We start from the raw sequence: 19,354 nt of genomic DNA on the forward strand, positions 1-19,354 counted from the left end.
CTCTAAAATTTGCCTCGATCTCTTCTGCTTTATGACTCCTCAGTCACATTCTTTCTTCTGAGGAGGCAAGAATTCAGGTTGTTACAGACCTATATGGGTTCATTGCCACTAACATACTTTGGTGCCATGACTCAGATATGTTCTGCTGTTAACAGGGGTGGGGGGTGTGTGTGTGTGTGTGCATGCGTATTGTTCATGGTTAGGAAATCAGGGAAGGGGTGAGGACATAGAGGAGGCTATCTCTGGATTGGGAATAAGAAGGCAGGATGGCCCAATGTGGTGTCTCTTTAGATGGGTCCCAATTTCTCTTGAGGAGTTCTCCTATGGCACTTCTAGCCAGAAATTCTATAGTTGTATTGAGACAGGATTGTTCCCTTGACCTTGACCCCCCTTGTGGGCAGGAATTGGAGTGGCTCATTTCACTCAGCCTGCAGTCTGTGGATGGCTAACAGTTCAGTGAAGGTTCAGGGTGACAGCCTTCTGCACCTTCTCTTCTTGACACCCGAGTTCTTGTCTGGTGTCCAGGAAGAATCAGGTCACATGAACTATGTGAAGGGTAGTGTATGTGGAGGAGTTTATTGGGCAATAAAAGTGGCTATCAGCGGGATGGGGAATTGGTAAAGGGATGGTATGGGAAGAAAGTGATCTTTTCCTGAAGCCGCACCATCTGAAGTTAGCCGAGTCTATCCTTAGTCTCGGATGCTCAGCTGCATGTAACCCTGATGTTCAGCAGCTTGCATCCCCAAACACTTACATCAGCTACCTCTTTTTGCTCCACCAGCTGAAGTCTTTTTATGGGCAAAGGCTAGGGGATTGGGTGGGCCAAAAGGCAAGCACAAGATAGGAGGTGGGGTGGGCCACAAAGGCAACAGGGTCAGCTGTTTTGACTTAAGGCTGAGGGTCCGGGCTTGAGGGTGGAGTTTAGCCAGGAGCCCAGCCGTTCTGTATGAGGGTCAGCTGTTTTCACTTAGAGCTGAGGGTCCAGGCTTCAGGTGGAGTTTAGCCAGGAGCCCAGCCGTTCTGTATGAGGGTCAGCTGTTTTGACTTAGGGCTGAGGGTCCAGGCTTGAGGGTGGAGTTTAGACAGGAGCTCAGCCGTTCTGTATCAGGGTCAGCTGTTTTGACTTAAGGCTGAGGGTCCAGGCTTGAGGGTGGAATTTAGCCGTTCTGTATCAGTAGGAGTTAGAAACCTGCAAAATATAGCAACTGAAAATTAAAGCCAAGAAGTAAGGCTTGACATGTTTCTGAGTTTATTATTTATTTTTTGAAAAGTATTTTCCCTATTTGTATACGCACAATAAAACAACTACTGAGTCCCACACCGAGGTGTGCTATCTTCACTTTTTGACCTTTGGCGTTTGAACAAATGCCCTGATCCAAGCACTTCTTCCCAGCAAAGCTTTTCTCTCTGGAATGGTTGTCAGAGGAAGGAAGCAGCCTCTCGATGAGGCAGGTTCAGGTTGCACACGGATCATTTTGATCACTTTCACCAGCATTGATAACGAAAGATAGACGGTTGTGTAGTCTACACAGGAAGTAAGTGCTCTTTCTTGAAAACTGATCAGGAGTTTTGCTGAAGCAGGAGTTGAGTTTTTAACACCACAGAATATTTGCATGTAATGTGAGCTGAAATTCACCCTGATGATCTCAGGATCTATTTCAGCTGTCCCTTAGTCCCATTAAGATTAATTTATAAGCTTACAATTTATCACCAAGGCTAGTTTCTACTCCAGGCAAAATAGTAGTATAAGCAAGTTTCTTGCAGTGCCTTAACCATTAAGCCTAAGTTCCCTTAAAGCTCTAGACCTGCGTGGATTGCATACTTTCTTCTCAGCCCTTGCCTGCAAATTTACTCTCAAATTCTCCATTCATAACCAGAGGCAAATGCGTAAGAACAAGTTATAGATCTTCCCAAGAATATTTTCAAATGAAGAAGGACAAAAGTATAAAAAAGTAGTTGATGCTTTGATTCAAGAATAGTAGATTAGTGGCATCCCCCGGGTGAATCCCCATTGTTCTAAAATGATTGTCTATTGAGCTGTGAGGGGGAGGATTGTGAGGCCATGTCAAAGCCAGGGAGAGGAGTGCCTGGCAGATTATTGATGTCTGCTGTGGGTTAGCAAGGTGCTATCTGCTGTGGTATACATATTACCAAGCCTAGTGTACAGGGAAGATGCCTGCCCTGCGGTTCATAATAAGTAGGTTTTATTAGAGCCCTGCCACTGATTTATGGACTGGCTTACTGAGAGAATTAAATGAAATGTGAATTAAATGAGATGATGTATGAGACCGCATTCAGCAGAGTATGGGATTAGAAAGCAGTTCTGTTTTTTCAGGCTGTGAACTCCCTGAGAATTCACAAACCTATTGTATTTACCTTTGAATTTCAGCCCAGTGCCTGGCCCACAACAGACCCTCTATAAATATTTGTTGAAGTAATGTATGCTGCCTGTGAAGACCAGGTGAAGGAATGAATCCAGTGGTTAGATCTGTAGACTCCCCTGAATAAACAGGGAAGAATTTGGAGGTCATTGGAGTTTTCCTATAGGCTCCCGGAAGTCGCTCTTGATGGGTCTTCTTCCAATTTTTTAAAATTTAAAACATTATTCTTAAACTAAAACAAACATGCAGAGAAGTACAGAGATCATAAGGGTACACAGCTCCATGAATTCTCATACACCCATAGAACCACAAACTATGTAAAACCAGAACAGCACCAGCGCCCTAGAATGCTGGTATTGCCTTCTGCATTTTCGGCTCTTCCCTCCTCTCAAAGATACCCTCATCCTGATTTCTGCTATTATGCATTAATTCTGTCTAATATTTTGTGAGGTTCGACTATGTTGTTCCACGGCATTGCAATTTGTTCCTTTTTATTGATGCATCATATTCCTGTGTTGAAATTCATTATAATTTGTTCATCTGTTCCCCTGTTGGTGAACATTTAGGTGTTTGCCAGTCTTTGGCTGTTACAAATAAAGCAGCTATAAACATTTTGATGCTTTTGACCATATTTCTGTTGGATATAAATGAGATCTTGGAGACAAATGGTCAAGTTATAGAGTATGTTTAGGTTCAACCTTAGTATATACCACCAAGAAGTTGTCTAACGTGGTTTTGCCAATTAACACTCCCTCCAGCCGTGTATGTGAGCCACCACTGCTCCTGTAATGCTTGTCATTGTCAGTCCTTTTAATTCTAGCTACTCTAGTGGATATGGAACGTTATTTATTCTGATTTTAATGTGCATTTCCCGGATGACTACTGTGGATGAGCGTCTTTTCATATGTTTATGGTACATTTGGATATTCTTTTTTTTTTTTTTTAATTGAGACAGAGTCTTGCTGTGTTACCCAGCCTGGAGTGCAGTGGCATGATCTCAGGCTCACTGCAACCTCCACCCCCTGGGTTCAAGCAATTCTCCTGTCTCAGCCTCCTGAGTAGCTTGGATTACAGGTGCCTGCCACCCTGCCCAGCTAATTTTTGTATTTTTAGTAGAGACAGGATTTCACCATGTTGGCCAGGCTGGTCTCGAACCCCTGACCTCAAGTGATCCGCATGCCTTGGCCTCCCAAAGTGCTGGGGTTACAGGTGTGAGCCACCATGCCTGGCCTATTTATTTATTTTGAGATAGGATCTCACTCTGTTGTCCAGACTGGAGGATAGTGGTGCGATCATAGCTCACTGCAGCCTCAAACTCTTGGGCTCTGGTGATCCTTCCATCTCAGCCTCTCGAGTATCTAGGATTACAGGTATGTGCCGCTACAGCTGGCTAATTAAAAAAAAATTTTTTTTTGTAGACGTGGGGTCTCACTCTGTTGTCCAGGCTGGAGTGCAGTAGTGCCATCATGGCTCAATGCAAACTTCGCCTCCCAGGCTCAAGCAACCCTCCCACCTCAGCCTCTTGAGTAGCTGGAATTACAGGCATGCCACAACACCCAGGTAACTTTTTGTGTTTTTGGTAGAGACAGGATTTCGTCATGCTGCCCAGGCTTGTCTTGAACTCCTGAGCTCAAACTATCCTCTCACCTCAGCCTCCCAAGTACCTGGAATTACAGGCACGTGCCACCACACCCGGCTAATTATTTTTTGTGTTTTTGGTAAGGCTTATTGCCCAGGCTTGTCTCAAACTCCTGAGCCCAAGCGATCTGCCCGCCTCGGCCTCCCAAAGTGCTGGGATTAGAGGCATGAGCCGCTGCACTTGGCCTGTGCAGATTTCATAACATTCAGTAATGTGATAGTGCTGGGTAAGGGACAGCTTACCCAGAGGCCTTTGCAATTCTCATCTGGAATGCCTGGTTGCCACTCATTCCCTGTGCCTGGATTCTGCCTCTGGCCCTATACCTTTGAGCTGACTCCTTGGTTGGACTGTTTGTCCCTGGATGCTCTCTGCTGGTTCACTTTTAGTTACTGGCTCTGCAGCTTATGGGCTGATGACGTCCTCAACCCTGACCCCTAAGCCCTGCCCAGTTCTCCCAGTTCCAAAGCAATTGGTTCCACCTATGATCCTTTGGGATTTATTCCGAGAATATAAGCCTGATTCAGTATCAAAAAACCTATCATTGTTTCTGGAATCAAAAACTATTCTCTGGTCCATGGATGACGTGGAGAGCATCCTTAAATATTTGTTCTAAAAGTCATCATAGTTGATAACTAGGACAAGGCTACAAAATCCTGATAGTTTAATAATTCAGTGTAGTGAAAAGAGGTGAAATCATGGGCATTCATTTGAGCATTTGCAGTAGAAGAGGGGGCAAGTTCACCTTGGGCTAATTTGTGCATTCAGAAAAACAACTGAGTGCACGCTTTGCCCCCTGGATGAGGTGTCACACCTATATAGATGTCATCTGGCTTGTGTCTATTAATTCTCATCTCAGCAGCAAATGGAATATGTGCAATGGACTAGTTTTTAATCAGTCTGTGACATCTGCATCTAAATAAATTGGCGTAATCTTGAGATAAATGACTGCAGTCAGTGTGGCTCACTGTTATATGAATGCCCTTTACTATTCACAGCGCATTCTCTGAGCATTGCTCAGATTACACATTACCCCCTGACGCACAAAGGGTCACATGATGCTGTGATCACGTTTGCTGATGACGTGGGTCCCACACTTCAGTTAATCACCGGGCTGAGTGCCATGGCAGCCCCAGAAAGCTAGAGCCCTCAGTATTGACAGGGAAAAACTTCTGCCCGTTACCAACCCCGTTAGCTTTTCCTTGTAGTCATTTAATTAGATTTCATAAAAGAAAGCTGCTTTCTCTTGTGCATTGTCAGCAAAAATAGAATCTGCACAGACTGTCTTCTGAGTTCCTGATTTTATTTGGAAATCCATTAAGCCTAAAATTTCTAGATTTTTAAAAAAATGACTATGCTTTTATTTCATTAGCGTCTTTGAAAAGATTTATAAAAATATGTGAAGAGACATGCTGTCCTTTAAATTGGAGCACAAGGTTTGCTGAGCAAGGACACAGCCCAAACAGTGGCACTATTTTTGAAAATGTGTGATAGGAATGCACGATGTGTACCAAATAAAATAAAATGACTTTATTATTTATTTATTTTGACACCCAGGCTGGAATGCAGTGGTGTGATCTCAGCTCACTGCAACTTTTGCTTCCTGGGTTCAAGCAATTCTCATGCTTGAGCCTCCTGAGTAACTGGGACCACAGACATGTGCCACAACACCGAGCTAATTTTTGTATTTTTAATAGAGATGGGTTTCACCACATTGGCCAGGCTGGTCTCAAATCCCTGACCTCAAGTGATCCACCTGCCTCAGCCTCCCAAAGTACTGGGATTACGGGTGTGAATGACCGTGACTGGCCAGCTTTGTTGATTTAAAATAGCAATCTGGGTGTCTTTACTGTTAAAATAATTAGACATAGCTACCGAAGGACTGCACATAGACTAGTTAGAAACATCGTTAATCTTTAGCATCACTTTTGTCTCTAGTGAGCCCTTCCTCTCCTTTTGCTCAGCCCCATAGGCTGTCACTCACCTTTGCCTGTACAGGAGACTCCACTACCCTCCTACTGAAGCAACCACTTCTCTGCCTCCACCACAAACACCACCTCCCCTCTCTCGTTGTTCCTTCTGGACTCCTCACCATCTCGGGAACTGTCAACTTTATTCACCTGGTTGTTTGGGATCCAAACTCAGCATTGTCTTGGACTCCTTTCTCTCAGTCATCCCCCATGGCCAGTGCATCTGAACAGCCCGTTTCCTCCATCTCCCCAACACCTCCCAAATTTGATCCCTTCAGGATTTCTGCTACCCACCCTTGCTTCCCTCCTTCACCCACATTGAGCCACGATGGTCTTTAAAAAATCTCTATTCAGTCACATTATTCTCTAGCTTCCCCATTGCAAGAAAATAAAAAACCAAAAACAAAAAACAAACCCACCACCTAATCCTGGTCCACAACTCTGCAAGGTTGGAGCCCAGTTCCTTTCTAGCTCTGTTCTTGCTCCTGCTCCGAAAGCTGGGTTGGTTTTATTTCAGTTTCATGAACTATCTCCTACAAATCAACTTGAAAGAAACTAGCAACACAACAGAAAAACCAACAGTTGCTAGAGACTGAGTTTGTTGCTCCATAAAGCTTTAGCAGTGTCTTGGAGTGAGAAATGCAAAGTTGGATTCTGGCAGGTCTGTCAATGCAGGGGCTTGATGAAGATTGCATAAAAATCAGGAAACGGCCTGGCATGGTGGCTCACACCTGTAATCCCAGCACTTTGGGAGGCCAAGGCAGGCAGATCATGAGGTCAAGAGATTGAGATCATCCTGGCCAACATGGTGAAACCCTGTCTCTACTAAAAATACAAAAAGTTGCTGGGCATGGTAGCGTGCCTATAGTCCCAGCTACTCAGGAGGCTGAGGCAGGAGAATCACTTGAACCTGGAAGATGGAGATTGCAGTGAGTTGAGATTGTGCCACTGCACTCCAGCCTGGAAACAGAGCGTGACTTTGTCTAAAAAAAAAAAAAAAAAAAAAAAAAAAAGAAATAGGAGGAAACAACAGGATTTGGACTGGTGGAAAGAGCAAGGCAAATATTTTGAGATAAAGGTTTCAGGGCTAAAAGTATGGGTCTTTCCAGAGGTTTCCATCATGAATAATCAAGATATTTGCCTGGGGAAGAGTGTGCTTGAGCAGAAAAGTGATGCCAAGGAGAAGAGGCATAGTATAAAATCATGTTCCAGCAGAGGAGGCTTTGTGTGCCTGATTATTGGGGGAGTAGTTCCCATCTCGGGTACAAGCTGTGTGTGAAGGTGAATGGTTTCCATTCTCAGAACAATCAGTCCACAAAAAGGAAATGCAAATTTCTCTGAAGGATATGAAAATACACTCATTTTAGCTCATGATAAGAAATATATTTTAGGCTGGGCACAGTGGCTCGCGCCTGTAATCCCAGCACTTTGAGAGTCTGATGTGGGCAGATCTCTTGAGCTCGGGAGCTCAAGACAAACTTGGGCAACATGGCAAAACCCCATCTCTACCCAAAATACGGAAAATTAGTTGGGCATACTGGTGCAAACCTGTGGGATGTGTGGTCCCAGCTACTTGGAAGGCTGAGGTGGGAGGATCTCTTGAGCTTGAGAAGTCGAGGGTACTGTGAGCCAAGATCATGCCACTGCACTCCAGCCTGGGTGACAGAGCCCTTCTCTACCAAAAAGACAAAAAATTAGCTGGGCGTGGTGGCATCCACCTGTGAGACGTGTGGTCCCAACCACTTGGTAGGCTGAGATGGGAGGATCTCCTGAGCTTGGGAAGTCGAGGGTGCAGTGTCCCAAGATCATGCCATTGCATTCCAGCCTGGGTGACAGAGTGAGACTCTTCTCAAAAGAAAAAGAAAAACAAACAAACAAACAAAAAAAACAAAAAAGAAATATGTTTGAAAACTACACTAAGATACGTTAGGTTTTGTATCGCTACCCAAATCTCATCTTGAATAGTAATCCTCATAATCCCTATAATCTGCACATGTCAAGGGAGAGATCAGGAGGAGGTCGCTGAACCATGAGTGTGGTCACTGAACCATGGGGGTGGTAATCTATGGTTTTATAAGGGGCTCTTCCTCTTTTGCTTGACATTTCTTCCTGCCACCTTGTGAATAAGGTGCCTTGATTCCCCCTCACCTTCTGCCATGAATGTAAGTTTCCTGAGGCCTCCCCAGCCATGCTGAACTGCGTCAATTAAACCTCTTTCCTTTATAAATTATCCAGTCTCAGGCAGTTATTTACAGCAATATGAAAACAGACTAATACAACACTTTTCACCTATCAGATTTTCCGGTATGAAAAAGTTTGATGAAACCTTATAATGGAGCGAACAGGGACTTCCACACATTAACTGGCAGGAATGTAAATTGGTAGAATGTCTAAGGAGGGCAATCTGACACTGTCTTTTAAAATTATAAATGCACATACCTGCTGTACAGAATACAAATGATCACTTCTAAGCATTTATCTAATAAGTTGGCCAATATCTAAAGAAACTAGTGTCCTTCGGAATGCACTTTGGGAGGTGATGCTGAAAGGGATAGAAAGTTTTGAAGTTTGTCAATGATTTTTCTTATTGCCTTATGGAAGATAGCTCTGCAGTAGAGAAATTAGCCCTTTGATTTTGATAAAGTATGCACAAGGTTTTTCTTAGCGCTTTCATACAGCATATGGTGATTTTTGCTATGTGAAATTCTTCAATTTTATGTTGACAAGTGTTTTGATCTTTCTTTTTTTAATGGCTTCTGGATATGTGTCACACTCCGAGATTACAAAAATATTCTGCCTTGGTTTATTCTTGAATTTTTATGGCTTCGTTCTTTTGGGTCACTTTGACATCTTTGGTCCATTTGGAGTTTATTGAGGTATAAGTTGTGAGGTATGGATTCAATACTATTATTTGTCCAAGTGATGACTCACTTATCTCACTTATTGAACAAGCCATACAGCTCTAGCATATTCTTACAAATATTTAGGTCTATCTCTGGACTCCCTAGTCTGTCCCATAAGTTTGTCTATTTAATGTGTCACACTACTTTAATTATTGTAGTTTTATATTATGTTTTAATATTGGTTAGTTCCACTTCACTGCCTTCTTGTTCAGGAGTTTCTTGGCTTTCTTAGGTTGCTTATTTCTCATGGTGAGCTTTAGAATCACCTTGTGCAATTCCATACTCTCCCTCACCAAATTCCACTGGTGATTGTATTTATTATGTTAAATGTATAGATTAGCTTAGGGGCATTTATATTTTACGATGTTAAGTCTTCCTATTCACGTTCATGGTATTTTATATTTTTCCAAGTTTATTTTGTGTCATTTGATTATATTTAAAAATTTTCTTCAATAGGTATTTCACTTTCTTGTTATAATTATTAAGAAATTTTTTGTTTGTTTCTAATGTGAGATTCCCTCACCCCCACATCAATTAACTGCTATTATTTGCATATATGTGAGTTTTTGGTTCTGTGTATTTATTTTGATATCTTGTGGGATTTTCTTATTGTTTATAGTATATTTTAAGTTGTATTCTCTAGATATATTGTTTGCATATAATAATTTTACTTCCTCTCCAATTAAATATTTATAAATTTGCTTTTGAATACTGGTTTGAGTTAATATCTCAAGAACAATATTAAATTATAATGATGATAGTGTCATTATCAACCTTGATGGGATTATCTTTTCATATTCTTTCATTAAGCATGATGCTGACTTTTGGGTTGAGACAGATGTGCTGCATTATAAGGTAGCAGTTATCTTTTTTCATTTTATTATTTATCAAGAATGTATACAGAATTTTATTAAATGCATCTTCAACATTTATGAAGAAGGCCATAGTATTTTTATTTTTAAATCTATTAATACAGGTAAATAGGTTTTCTTAAATACTTTGCTGGATTATTTTGCTTTTTTTTTTTGAGATGGAGTCTTGCTCTGTCTCCCAGACTGGAGTGCAGTGGTGCGATATTGGCCTACTGCAGCCTCTGCCTCCTGGGTTCAAGTGATTCTCCCACCTCAGCTTCCCAAGTAGCTGAGATTACAAGCACACACCACAATACCCAGCTAAGTTTTGTATTTTTAGTAGAGACAGGGTTTTGCCATGTTGGCCAGGTTGGTCTTGAACTCCTGACCTCAGTCGATCCACCTGCCTCGCCCTCCCAAAGTGCTGGCATTACAGCATGAACCACCACACCTGGCCTATTTTGCTGATTTATTTATTTATTTTGATGGAGTCTTGCTCTGTCACCCAGGCTGAAACGCAGTGGCTCAATCTTGGCCAGCTTACTGACATGACTGCCTCCCAGGTTCAAATGATACTCCTGGCTCAGCATCCCGAGTAGCTGGGATTACAGGGTGCCACCATGCCTGGCTAATTTTTTTGCATTTTTAGTAGAGATGGAGTTTCACCATTTTGGCCAGGCTGGTGTCGAACTCCTGACCTCAGGTGATCCACCTACCTTGGCCTCCCAAAGTGTTGGGATTACAGGTGTGAGCCACTGCACCCATCTGCATCAATTGTTTTTGTATGTGTCTATTAGCTCTGTTGAGCTTTTGGTGTTCATGGTGTGTGACTGGGATCACATGTCCATCTTGAACCACTCTGTCACCAGGGGAATGCTCAGGTCTAGGTCACATGGTTACTCCTGAATCTGGCAGTGAGGTCAGTTTCATGTGCAGCATATGGGCTGAGAGTTGGTTTCCCCATGGCAAAATTGGGACCCAGTTATCCAAGAAGGAGAGATACTAACCAGATGGAGAAAACCACAGATGTCCCACCATAGGCAAGTTAGCGATAATGTAGCTTGGATATTTCAGGCTTCATTTACAGTAGAGGCAGGAAGCTTCTTGGCTGATAGCTGAGTGAATCATCAACACTGTTATCAACCCTTGACCGACAACTTCCAGACTTCTTTTATGAGGGAGAATAAATCCACAATTTGTTTAAGCCATTAACATGAGCACCTTCTATATGGAAATAAAGCTTAAAATATTGTGTCTGGAAGACCCAAAGACTGGAGCTATTTTATAATACTCTATTTTAAGATCCCAGAGTGAACTCAGGTGCAAAGAAAGGGACTTAAATTGCATCTCCTTATTTGCAGTTTAGTTATGTGGATTTATTAGATGATAAATCAGCTCCAGCTTACCTGGGATTTAGCACCCACCTTCTTTCCAAAAGCATCTAAGTTTTCACAAGCCATTGGCAAGGTGGTCTCTGTATTTCCCTCTGCACCTTCAGTTGCCTGTAGACAATGACGTCATTCCTGTTATTCCTTCCCACATTCAGTTAACCTTTAAGAATATAAGAAAATACCCATCCTCCCTGCAGAGGGTGGGACTGGATGCTGGACTGAAGTTGCAGTAAGCTTGAAATAAAAAGTTGGCCACGTATAGAGAGCAGGGACACTGGATCCTATGTTCAGTATAGGGAATTAAAAACAGTTATTGAATTTAAAATAATTTCTATGTTCTCAGGAATCAATGTGAAAATACCTGATTTCCACCTGGAGGTAGCTCAAGTGCTTTATAAAATATTCATATGGGGAAGATATGCTTCCTTGCTGCCTTTTTATTCAAGACCTCATTTAAACCTACCTTAGATCAAATCAATATTACAGTGATAATGTAAAATAAATTAAAACTGTTTTAAACAGCTGCTAGAACAGTGGTTTAATTCACATCAGAGCAAGTCTAGAGGGGAGAAAGTAAATGTGAACCTGTCTCAAACAGCATTTAGGAATTGTTCAGTGATAATAGAATAAAATAATCTGAATATAAATTCTAACACTTAAATGACTAATTTTAATAAAGATACTACTAATTAAAGAAATAAGATAATTACCTAGTGCTTATAGCTATAATGCATGCAAGTCATATTTATTCTTTATGACAATTCTTCAAAGACACTTAAAACTCCCATGTACTTAGTATTTATATTTTTGTATTGACTTTTTGGGTTGATTGTTTTGTAGGAAATATTGGAAGTGGAGGAGAGGTAGTATGGGAAGGTGGAAAAGCATAAACTAGTGATTTGGAGGCTTGGGGCCTCATTCTGGTTCTGCAGCTACTCAGCCTGGACAGCTATTAGCTTCTTCAATGCATCCTCTTCCTCCTCAGAAAAGATCTCTGGAGTGTCCTATCCAATTTCCACATCCTACACCTTCACAAGTCAGGAGTAGTATTTACCTTGCAGAGACAGCAAGTGAGCAAACAACTAAAACTCTCAAGTGCCTCCCCACAATAAACCAAAGCCCAGCAAGCACTGTGCAACATATCATATGTTACTGATCATACAGATATACGATAAACATGTCACATATATGACACATACCACACATACATATATGATACATATCACACACACATGGTATATACATTATCTATATTTATGACATACATTATACATATGTACATATATATGTAGATCTATATTTGTCTCTATAGCTCATGCACAATATCTACTAAGTATCAGACTTTACATTGTAGGATACATAGTATGTACTAAGTGTCAGACTCTGAACTGCAGGAGAGTCATATATCAGATACAGTAGGGATTCAAACAAAGCATGGCTCCTAAGCCAGACTCCTCCCTATGTTTGAGTCTTGGCCATGCCCCTTGCAAACTGAGGGACTTCAGACATTTTACTTCAGCTCATTTCACCTCAGTTTTGTCCTTTAATTGGGCATCAGTCATAGTTCCTACCTCATTATGATGACATTATGATTAAATGAGATAATATATAAAAAAATACTCATACTAGTGTCTGGTACATTGTAAATACTCCACATCATCCCTATCATCTCATTTTATAGAGCTACCTAGAGCTCTGTAAAATTGAGGTTTCTGTCTCCATGTTATAGGACCTCTGAGGGTCAAAGAGAATAACCTGCTCGTGCTATCATGGGTCCTGATAGAACTGTTCTGGCCAAAGTAGGATGGTGCTGTTCTTCATAGTAGAAAGTTGTCACCAGGCAATGTGTCCCTTCTCTCTATACGTGGCCAACCTTTTCTTTCAAGCTGACTTCAGCTTCAGTCGAGCAGCCAGTCCCACCCTCTGCAGGGAGGAGGGGTGTTTTCTTGTACCCTTAAAGGTTAACCGAATGTGGAATGTAGGAAGGGGTAGCAGTAATAACATTACTGCCTACAGGCAATTGAAGATACAGAGGGAAATACGGAGACCATCGTGCAAATGGCTGCAGAAAAGTTAGGTGCTTTTGGAAAGAAGGTGGGTGCTAAATCCCAGGTAAGCTGGAGGCGATTTATCAACCCATGTAAATGATTTAGTTTGGATCTTAGTTCAAATTCTGGGAAATCAAGCTTGGTAACCTTTGCAATTTCTTCTAAATATGTTTCTTCGTTCTTTTCTTTTTTCTTTTTTGAGATGGGGCTTTGTTCTTGTTGCTCAGGCTGGAGTGCAGTGGCACAATCTTGGCTCATGGCAACCTCTGCCTCTTGGGTTCAAGCGATTCTCCTGCCTCAGCCTCCCAAGTAGCTGGGATTACAGGCATGTACCACCACACCTGGCTAATTATGTATTTTTAGTAGAGATAGTGTTTCTCCATGTTTGTCAGGCTGGTCTCAGACTCCCGACCTGAGGTGATCTGCCCACCTTGGCCTCCCAAAGTGCTGAGATTAGAGACATGATCCACCACACCTGGCCTAAATATAAATTTCTAAGTCTCTGAATGATGACACGGAGCACCCAGGCTGGCCTTCTCACAGGATGCTGTGGTGGACACAGAGTATTAAAAAACTCATCAGGAGTCTTGTTCTCATTGAGGCTAGCGGCTCCCAAATGGCTATCTGTGAACCTGCCCTGGCCTGGGAAGTTGGTTTTCTCCATTCGTAACAAAATGCAAAAAATAAAGAATTATATATGTATTTGTAACATTTTTATAATACCCTACGGGTATAATGCAATCGAGCTGTAACTCTAAATGAGACCTATGAAAAGAAATGTGTCCTATAAATTGTTTTGAAATTTTTTCGTTCCACCAAATCCAGAAGCCTTAGAATTTCTAAGAGGATCCAGCCTTCTACCTGGCAGAAATAGTACACCTAATATCACTAGTCATGCTGCCTGCCTCATTGGGAATAATCAGACCTGCTCTGCCACTTACTAATATGTGACCTTGAGTAATTTTACATCGTTGGGACTCAGTGGCTTAAAAGTATAGTGATTTAGTTCTTACGTCATATGTCCATTGGAGGTTCCATTGCTTCACCACATTGTCCTCTCTCAGGGACACAAGCTGAAGGAGCCCCCATTCCACCTCTTGGAATCTTGCCAGTTGTCATGCTGAGGAGAGGAGAACACAGTGGACATGCACTGAATTTTAAAAGTTTCCATCTGGAAGTGGTGCACATTATTTTTTGCACATTTCATTGGTCATGGCAAATGATATGATCACATCTAACTTTAAGGAGGGCAGGAAAGTAAAGTCTTAACTAAGAAGTTCCTGGAAGGACGAGAGGTGGAAATATTGGCAAGTAGCAGTAAGGGCAAATGTACTATCATTCACCTCATATTCCATTCCATTTATTTTAGCTCAGCATTTCTACTGATTAAGATAAATGTACTTGTTGATTCTGGTGTGAATTTTATTAGCTGCCCAAAGTTTCAACTCCATGATATTTCCCTAAAAATTCTTGTGGCTTGGTAGTGACTGGCATGTTGCTAAATAGTTTTGAGTCCACTTAGCTGAACTTTCTCCATAAAGTGATTACAAGAAATTCTATCACTTTTGTTTTTGGCTGAAATTAAGATACAGTATTGGTGTATTTTGCCTTTGACTTATCAATATAGGGTCTCTCTCAAAAAAGGAAATGAGTTAGGATGAAGATTTGACATTCTGTGAGTTGGGAATAATATAAAACAAAAGCCTGGATTTTTGGCTTTCATTTAAACATAGAGGCAATATTATTTTAATCACTTTTGCTAGTGTGACAGGGTGATATATTAGTTGGACTTTTTAGTTGAGGATTTGAGGGTCTTGCAGATGACTGAAAAATTGTAGTGAAGTCCCAGATCAGCTTTCAGAATCTACAGAAAAGATCCATTTCTCTGAGAGTGCTAATAGTAATAATAGTTAACACTTGCATGGCACTTAGTACATGGATGTTTTGGGACCAGGACATGCAAATCAACATGCCTTTTTCCAGCATTAATCATGTTGCTCCACCTACAAGCTACGATGCTGGAAGATTTAGTCTTATTTTTTATTTTATTTATTTATTTATTTTTGAGATGGAGTCTTGCTCTGTCGCCCAGGCTGGAGTGCAGAGGCCTGATCTCAGCTCACTGTAATCTCCATCTCCCTGGTTCAAGCTATTCTCCTGCCTCAGCTTTCCAAGTAGCTGGGACTACAGGGGCATGCCACCACGCTTGGCTAATTTTTTGTAGTTTTTAGTAGAGACAGGATTTCATCGTGTTAGCCAGGATGGTCTCCATCTTCTGACCTTGTGATCCGCCCACCTGGGCCTCCCAAAGTGCTGGGATTACAGGCGTGAGCCATCGCACCAGGCCTAGTTTTCCTTTTTAGCCTGGAGAAAAATGAAAGCATATTGTCTTGTCTCTGCCATAATATGCATTTTAAAGATTAAAGACTAAGAGAATACTTCAAGAAAATAAAATTCTCTGAAACATGCAGTAACCAGCATTCAGAAAATAAAACCACTTTTAATTCTCCTATATTTCAAAGTAATATGGAATATATAAACAAAGCGGTCGCTCAGGCAAAGGTATAATAAACTGAAATGTGATTTTAATTAACTCACAACTTTTTTACACTTCGTCTTGCTTCGTTTATGTGTGTGTCTTGTTGGAAGGGAATGAACAGCACTATCTACTAGTCCAGGATTCAAGGTAAGAGAAGTTAGTTTCAGGAAAGAATGCACAGAAAGTGGAAGAACCACCTGAATGACGACATTAGTACCAGCAGAGGGTGCTGGCGTGGCACAAAATTAAGAATTTACAAAAGGAAAAGGTCTTGGATTAAAAGACAGCAGGTGTGAGGAAAAATGTAATAACTGTTTGTATCCACTTGGAGGTCTGAATTCTCGGCTTGCATATCTGCCTGGGGTTGAGTGATTTCCTGCAATGGCCACATGCATTTTAGACATCTCCTAAAGCAGAAAAGTGTGACATTTGCTTCTGCGTTTGAACAGGACAGGGAGAGGCCGTGCAGTTCCCCTCCTGTTTCCACTGGAGGACTTTTAGCAGCCTGGTGTTTGTTACACCTACAGCATAAGTTCATATGGAGTCCTTACTTAATTTATTTTCTTAAAAACAAAACAAGCTATTTTTGTGTTCACTAAAAAAATTGGCTCAGATTGTCAATCCAGGGGAATCATATTTTCTGTTTTCATTTGGCCACCTTAAAACGAAGGTAAAAGGTACCTGGGAACCCATAGGTAGTAGAGATTGCGAAAGGTCAGGTGGAGGAGACGAGGCTGGCTGCGCTTTACTCAGCGGAGTGCAGCCTTCTTGGCGGTCACAGCACCAGCCAACCCCGCCAGGACGCGTTAGAAGAGCCCCCCGAAGTAGGTCACAGCGATTTTATACAGAGTCCTATAGCGATTCCTTCCGCTAGCAGCTCCTCAGCCAACCTGCGCTTCTGAACTGTTCTTTCTGGCGTTTTGGGCTGGGAGTCAATTGACCCACTGGGTTCGAGTCCAGGCTTTCTGGGCCTCAGTTTCCCCGTGAGGTTCAACGACAGGGGTGGACAGTCTGATCCCAAGACCTCTTCCCGCTCTCACACGGCGCGGCCAGACATTCCTTAGTGGCGCGGCAGGCCCCGCGCTCTGGAAAGGGCCGGCGAGGAGACAGTTCGGTCAGCACCAAGGACAAGGGCCCCGGGCCCGCCTGGCGGACGCGAGGTTTCTTCCTGGCGAGCCCGGTCGCCGAGCTAGCGTCGGGCGCAGGGTTCAGCGGCCGGGCGGGAGGGCTGGGGGTGCCGGGAGAAGTGCTGTGGAAAGGGGAGCGGCCCCGGGGAATAAGGCAAGGCCGGGCCCCGCGGCGGTCTCCCAGATTCTGTGCCAAGAGGCCGCGGGCGGCTGCGGCGAGCGCACCGCCCCTCCCTTGGGACGCCCCGCCCTGCTCCGGCCTGGGGGCGCATCCGGTGCTCCCCGCTCTGGAGGCCCCTGGAGGCCCCTGAAAGCCCCCCTCCCGCACGCCGTGGACCTCTCCAGCCCCTTTCCTGCCCTAGCGTCGCCTGGCTCCCGGTCCAAGGGCTCCTTCTGGACACACCCGTGACTCCGACCCACTCCTTGGGGCTGCGGTCCCGCGTCGCCTTCCTGCAACCCCCGCCCCAACTCCCCGCGGGGAGAGAGGTCCCACTCTCCGCTGCTCCCGGGCCGGGGCTGCCAGGCGCCCCGCCCCCCACTCGCCCCGCCCCTCCCCGCCCCCACTCGCCCCGCCCCTCCCCGCCCCGCAGGCCCCGCCCGCCGTTGCCGGGGGAACCGCGGATCCCGCAGCTGCAGGAGGCGCCCGGCCCCGCGGAGCAGCCCTAGTCGCCACCGCCGCAGCTCTCGCTGCTCTCGCCGCCGCCGCCGCCGCCGCCACTGTCACCGCGTCCGGACCCCGGCTCCCGCGCCCTCCCGGCCGGCCATGCCGCCTCGACGCGCCCAGGGGCCCGGTGCGCAGCTGCTGCCCTCGCCAGCCCTGCTGCTGCTGCTGCTGCTCGGCGCGGGGCCCCGTGGCAGCTCCCTGGCCAGCCCGGTGCCCGCCGCGCCCCTGTCCGCGCCCGGGCCGTGCGCCGCGCAGCCCTGCCTGAACGGGGGCGTGTGCAACTCGCGACCCGAGGCTGACCTGCAGCACCCGGCCCCCGCCGCCGAGCCCGGCTACAGCTGCACCTGCCCTGCCGGGATCTCCGGCGCCAACTGCCAGGTGAGTGGAAGCGGCGGGCGCGGCTAGGGGCGCTGGTCCCGGACCTGCAGCCTCTTCCCGCCGGCCCTGCTGCCGCTGCCCGACACTGGGCTCCCGCACGCCGGACCCAGGCTTTCCCACTTGGGGAAGGCGACTGATCCAGCCTCCTGGCCCGCGTGGCCGCGGGTCCCTGGGCCGACCCCGACTCCCTTACCCACCCCGGTTCCCGGGCGGGGCCGGCCAGGCTCTCGGGGTGTGCCTCTCCGGGGCTCGGCACTCCTCGCGCGGTGCACCCTACGCTCGGGCTGGCCACCGAGTGGCGCGCCCTTCCCGGCCCGGCCGAGCCAGGATCCGCTGGCGCGGCGGAGCCGGCTCTGAGCGTCCCCGGCGAGGTGCTCAATGTCCAGGTGGTCCCCCTCCCCGTCCCGCGGGACCCTGTGTGTGTCGAGGGTGTGCGGTGTGGGAGGCAAGGGATGGTGGGCCCCGCGCCAGGTGGTCAGGCACTTTCCTTCTCTTCCTCCGCCCTTGAGGGCTGTGACAAGGAGCCAGAAGCCGAGGAGGGCAGCTGCTCCTCCTCGGCCTGCGACCAGCACTCTCCAAGCTTAGGAGCAGTGTTGGAACAGTCAAGGGAGCATTGTGCGTGGGGCTGGCGGGCCGTCCTTCCTGCCGGACGCTACTCGGGCGCGCGCTTGGGGCTAGCAACCGGGCGTGAGCAGGGCACCGGGAAGCCGCCAGAAAGCGTGGGGCGGTGCGAGGCATGGGACGATGGGACGTAGCCAGCAGCCGCTCGTGAATTTGGGGTTTCCAAGAGAATTTGGCAGAAAATAATATCTGGGGCTTTTATAAGTACGTTAAAGCTCGGTGAAACCTACTAACATCGACAATTTCAGTAGGCAGTTTGGTAGAACTGTGTGTACAGGTAGAAAATCCTCAAACCTCGGTTGCAGGTTAGGGCAAATGATGAATTTATCTGAAATGATTACATTAAACCACATGAATATGGAAGATATTTGGGATCAGATACTATCTTTTTTACATTGAGGGTGGAGGAGTTTGTTTCATATAAATTTGATAACAATGATTGGAGACTTACTTTGAGAATGCTCAGATAGGTTCTTTCAACTGGGAAAAAGGCTGCCCTTTCAATATGACAGGTTTTACATTTTTTTACAGAAGTAAATGGGATTGAGACGCTTGACCTTGAGAGGCAGATTTTTTTTTTTTTTTTTTTTTGCATGTAACTAGAAACTTTTTATTTCCTCTAATAGCGAATTAGCAACCAGATTCTATCTTTTCAACATTGGGCTCTTCCTCTTTGTTTACTGGTTTCAATAAGCTTTAGTTCCTTGAACTAAAGGAGGTGATGAGGAGGAGGAAGAATTTGTATGATGTGAGCATCAGGAGTAGGTTCCCGGTGATAGCTTCTTGGGGAAATGCCTGTTGGAGCCATTCTAAACATTAGAACAAAATCTTGCTTTTGCAAAAGT

General features: G+C 44.9%; 1 protein-coding gene and 1 long non-coding RNA gene across 4 annotated transcripts in view; one reads left to right on the plus strand and one right to left on the minus strand.

Moving 5' to 3' along the window:
- Positions 1 to 573: 573 nt before the first annotated feature.
- On the minus strand, positions 574 to 15,517 carry LOC119471340. 3 transcript variants are annotated; one of them, XR_005200371.1, is made up of 6 exons: positions 15,477 to 15,517; positions 14,194 to 14,300; positions 11,148 to 11,243; positions 10,749 to 10,965; positions 1,046 to 1,189; positions 574 to 887 (listed from the first exon to the last, which is right to left on the minus strand). It is a non-coding gene; the product is annotated as an uncharacterized LOC119471340 (long non-coding RNA). The 3 variants fall into 3 exon arrangements; XR_005200370.1 differs by having other exon boundaries at positions 11,148 to 11,292; XR_005200369.1 differs by lacking the exon at positions 11,148 to 11,243.
- A 1,939-nt stretch (positions 15,518 to 17,456) lies between these two features.
- Positions 17,457 to 19,354, plus strand: part of DNER (delta/notch like EGF repeat containing) — a 370,265-nt gene continuing 368,367 nt past the window's right edge. Inside the window, exon 1 of the mRNA XM_017529081.1 lies at positions 17,457 to 17,888. Within this exon, the coding sequence (XP_017384570.1) occupies positions 17,610 to 17,888 (279 nt within the window). The 5' untranslated portion in view covers positions 17,457 to 17,609. The remainder of the gene's footprint in view (positions 17,889 to 19,354) is intronic.

Source organism: Cebus imitator, unplaced genomic scaffold, assembly GCF_001604975.1.
Source record: "Cebus imitator isolate Cc_AM_T3 unplaced genomic scaffold, Cebus_imitator-1.0 Scaffold57, whole genome shotgun sequence".
Classification (NCBI taxonomy): domain Eukaryota; kingdom Metazoa; phylum Chordata; class Mammalia; order Primates; family Cebidae; genus Cebus; species Cebus imitator.